The 3965-nt window shown below is 38.7% G+C and overlaps 1 protein-coding gene across 1 annotated transcript; it reads right to left on the bottom strand.

The window, feature by feature from the left end:
* Positions 1–1837: 1837 nt before the first annotated feature.
* Positions 1838–2119, bottom strand: SMIM36 (small integral membrane protein 36). The gene has a single exon (XM_055090294.1). The coding sequence runs from the start codon at positions 2117–2119 to the stop codon at positions 1838–1840; it is 282 nt and encodes a 93-aa protein (XP_054946269.1).
* Between the last annotated feature and the right edge of the window lie 1846 nt (positions 2120–3965).

Raw genomic sequence — 3965 nt, 5'->3', positions numbered from 1 at the left:
CACTAGGGAAAGTGCAGGTTCTTAGAAGCTGCCTGTTAATTTACTCTATTTTCCCATTAATTTTATATTTTCACTATTAAGGTAAGGATGGCTCCTTGACCATAAAGGAAAAAAATTTCTCTGAAAGATCCTCAATATAATTTTCAAATCACATATGTAAGAGAAAATATGATTTTCTGATAAAATATAAAGAAAAAATTTTAAATATTAAAAAACCGAAAACAGAATTACTGGGATTTTGTTTGTTTTTGTTATACTACTCAACAATCCAATGTCAAAACAGTGCCCATTGCTGAAGCTGGCAGGGCAGGCTGGGCCAGTACCTCCTCTTCAAGTTTTCTATAAGTTAAAATGAAACTTAATTTCTCACTTTTTCTTCCAAGTTTTGGAAGCCATCAGACTGTCACAGTCAGTGAACTCTACAATTTCTGCTTCCAAGCTTTGTCTATATTATCTCTTCTATCTAAAATGCCATCTCCTGTCCTACTTCCAAGCCCCCAACGCATTTTTGTCCTTCTAGAAAGTAGTTGCTTATCTTTCAAGACGAATCATCTCATCTTTGAAGCCTGAGTCTAAGATGAAATTGTTTATTCAACATTATGCAAATGTTTCTTGAGCCCCTTCTTAGTGCTAGGCACCTGTGTCTCTGCAGACTCCTGCACTCTAGGTAGACTTCTAGCACAGAATCTGCAATGCTTTCTTGTCCTTCATCCTCTGAGTCATTCCTGACTCCTCCTCTTCCTGTTAGACAGCAAAGACCAAAGAGAGGGTCGTGACACACTCATTTCTTTGTATTTCCAACAGGGCCTGATTAGAAGAAGGGGTTTAGTAAATCACCAAGTGAACATGTAAGTTGCTCCGAGCTCAGAGCAGGGAGGATTAATAAAAAACATACATACACAATGGAGATACTAATTCAAAATTGTGAAAATAAGTGAATGAGCAGAAAAACAAATTTATAGTTAGTAGCAGCAAAGAAAGGGAACAGGAAGACAGCAAGTAGTGCTGGGGGGACTGAAACACCAAGCCATGGGACCTCAGTAACTTTGCATTGGACCAGGTCAGATTTGAGGACTGGAGATTAAACTTCTTGATGAGAAGTATGAAAGGGAATAATATTAATATTCATCATAACAGCTAACCCTACGTGCCAAGTACTGTCTCAGGTGTTTTCAGTGAATTCACTCATTTAAATACTCCAAACAGCCTGGAGGTCCTCCCACTAGTCCTGAGGCACAAACAAATGGCTCTGGTCACACAGCCAGTAAGTGAAGGAGGCAGGGTCTGAACCCAGGCTCCAAGCTTTGTCAGTAAACCACCATGCTCTATGGTTACTGTGTTCACCATATTGACTCACAGTGAGGAATGAATGTGAAGAGCTGATACCTTTAGAAATAATAAAAATCTAAAATCTGGAAAAGTTCAGTGGTTGCCTTGAAAAGAAAGGATTTGCTAAGTATAGGATAGATTTGATCTAGTCCCATTCCTCACCCCCCCCCCACACCATTGCACTCGCTTCTTTAAACCCTTTCTCAAATGTCAATCTCTCCCAGAAGTTGCAAGGAGAGCTTCATCAGGAATGTACTTGTAACCAGCTTCACTAAGCAATAGTATTGCTGAGATTTTGCATCTGGAGACCTTGACCAAAGGTCGCCGTGGGCTTCTTACCTTAAACAGTTGCTTCACCCTCAAGGAGGATGACGAGAAAGCAGAAAGAAAGGCAGAGCTCCCACTTACATAGCCAAGCAGGACCTGTGTGCCGAGAGAATTGTAGCCACGTGGGGAAAGTTTTGTCCAGAATGTCTAGTGCTCTCTCCCCAGTATCCTTCAGCCAGCTTCACACCATTGTGCTTCTCTTCCCTAGAGGAGCACGATTCCCAAAATGAAGGCCAGGGCCCCTTGCCCAGTGGGCCCGCGGAGCACTTTGCTGCATCACCACCAGGTGGATGGAGGACTGGGCGTCCAGGGTGGCCTCAGGTGCATACTCCTTACTGGGGTCCTTGCCTCGGCAGTCATACAGCACGCAGGAGATGAGGAAAACCAGGAGCAAGATGACGTAGCTCGCAACTAGGATGATCAGGTTCAAGGTGACAGGGTCAATCTCCAGGTAAAATTCCATCGCATCCTTCACGGTTGGGAAGTGCGTCTAGAGAAAGGCAGTGGGGCCAGTTTGGGGGTTGCTGGAAGCAAACCCTAGGTCGATGGAATAGCTACATTGGCTCTGCAGTAAAAATACATTAATCCTCACTGCTTCAGGAGAACTCACAGATTAAAGCTGCCTGGTTTAATAACTTAAGCTCTTCTGTTAATACTACAGCCACCAAAGCACAGAAACTGTATCATCAACTCACCTACGCAGAGAGAGAAAGAGAAGAAGAAAGATGGTTCATGTTACCAAAGTGTGGTATGTAAGCAGGAGGTCCATATAATTCAATGTCCAAACAGGGAGTTTTGGTGAACAAAAGTAAGTGCTGTTAATAAGCACACTGTTAAAAATTGGATTGTCCTGGAAAAATTGTGAAGTATGGTCAACCTTTATATAAGGGAAGTTTATTTATTTCATTTTATTTTTTAAATTAAATACAATATTTTATTAGTTTCAGGTGTACAGCATAGTGATTCAATATTTTTATAGATTATACTCCATTTAAAGTTTTGTAAAATATTGGCTGTATTCCCTGTGCTGTACAATATATCTGTGTATCTTATTCTTTTTATACATAATAGTTTATACCTCTTAATCCCCTACCCATGCCTTGCCCTCCCCCCACTGGTAGAGTTTGTTCTCTGTATCTGTGAATCTGTTTCTGTTTTGTTATATTTATTTGTTTGGTTTGTTTGTTTTTTTTGGATTCCACATATAAGTGATAATATACAGTATTTGTTTCTCTCTGACTTATTTCACTAAGCATAATACTCTCCAGGTCCATCTGTGTTGTTGCAAATGACAAAATTTCAGCCTTTTTTATGATTAATATGTGTATATACACCACATCTTCTTTATCCATTCATCTGTTGATGGACACTTGGCTATTATAAATAATGCTGCTATGAACATTGGGGTGCATATATCTTTTCAAATTAGTGTTTTCATTTTCTTTGGATATTATACCCAGGAGTGGAATTTCTGGGGCATGTGATAGTTCTATTTTTAGTTTTTTTTAAGAATCTCCATAGTCTTTTCCAATGGCTGCACCAGTTTACATTCCCACCAATGGTGCACAAGGGTTCACTTTTCTCCACATCCTTGCTAACGTTTGTTATTTGTGGTCTTTTTGATGATAGCCATTCTGACCGGTATGAGATGCTGTCTCACTGTGGTTTTGATTTGTGGTTTCCCTGATGATTAGCAATGTTGAGCATCTTTTCATGTGCCTGTTGGCCATCTGTATGTCTTCTTTGAAAAAATGTCTATTCAAGTCTTCTGCCCATTTTTTAATCAGGTGGTTTGTTTTTTGATATTGAGTTGTATGAGTTGTTTATATATTTTGACATTAACTCTTTATCAGACATAAACTTTGCAAATATTTTCTCCCATTCAGTAGGTTGTCTTTTTGTTTTGCTGATGGTTTCCTTTACTGTGCAAAAACTTTTAATTAGGTCCCATTTGTTTATTTTTGCTTTTGTTTCCTTTTCTATCTAAGGGAGGTTTTTGGGTTTTATTTTTCTATTTTATTTAATTATAGATAAATAATATAAATAATAAATGTTAAATAAATATTATAAATAAAATTATAAATTAAATAAATTATAAATAAAATAAATAAAATAAAATAAATAAAATATAAATTAAAATATTATAAATAAAATTATAAATAAATATTTGACCGCATCGGGTCTTCGTTGCTGCACGCGGGCTTTCTCTACTGGGGTGAATGGGGGCTACTCTTCGTTGCGGTGCGTGGGCTTCTCATTGTGGTGGCTTCTGTTGCTGCGGAGCACGGGCTCTAGGCGCATGGGCTTCA

Source organism: Physeter macrocephalus, chromosome 14 (assembly GCF_002837175.3).
Source record: "Physeter macrocephalus isolate SW-GA chromosome 14, ASM283717v5, whole genome shotgun sequence".
NCBI lineage: Eukaryota > Metazoa > Chordata > Mammalia > Artiodactyla > Physeteridae > Physeter > Physeter macrocephalus.
This window is presented reverse-complemented; position numbering and strand designations above follow the sequence as displayed.

What these genes read in the sequence shown, in the direction of transcription:
- SMIM36 (XM_055090294.1), bottom strand. Translation starts at nt 2,119, where the DNA reads ATGGAATTTTACCTGGAGATTGACCCTGTCACCTTGAACCTGATCATC.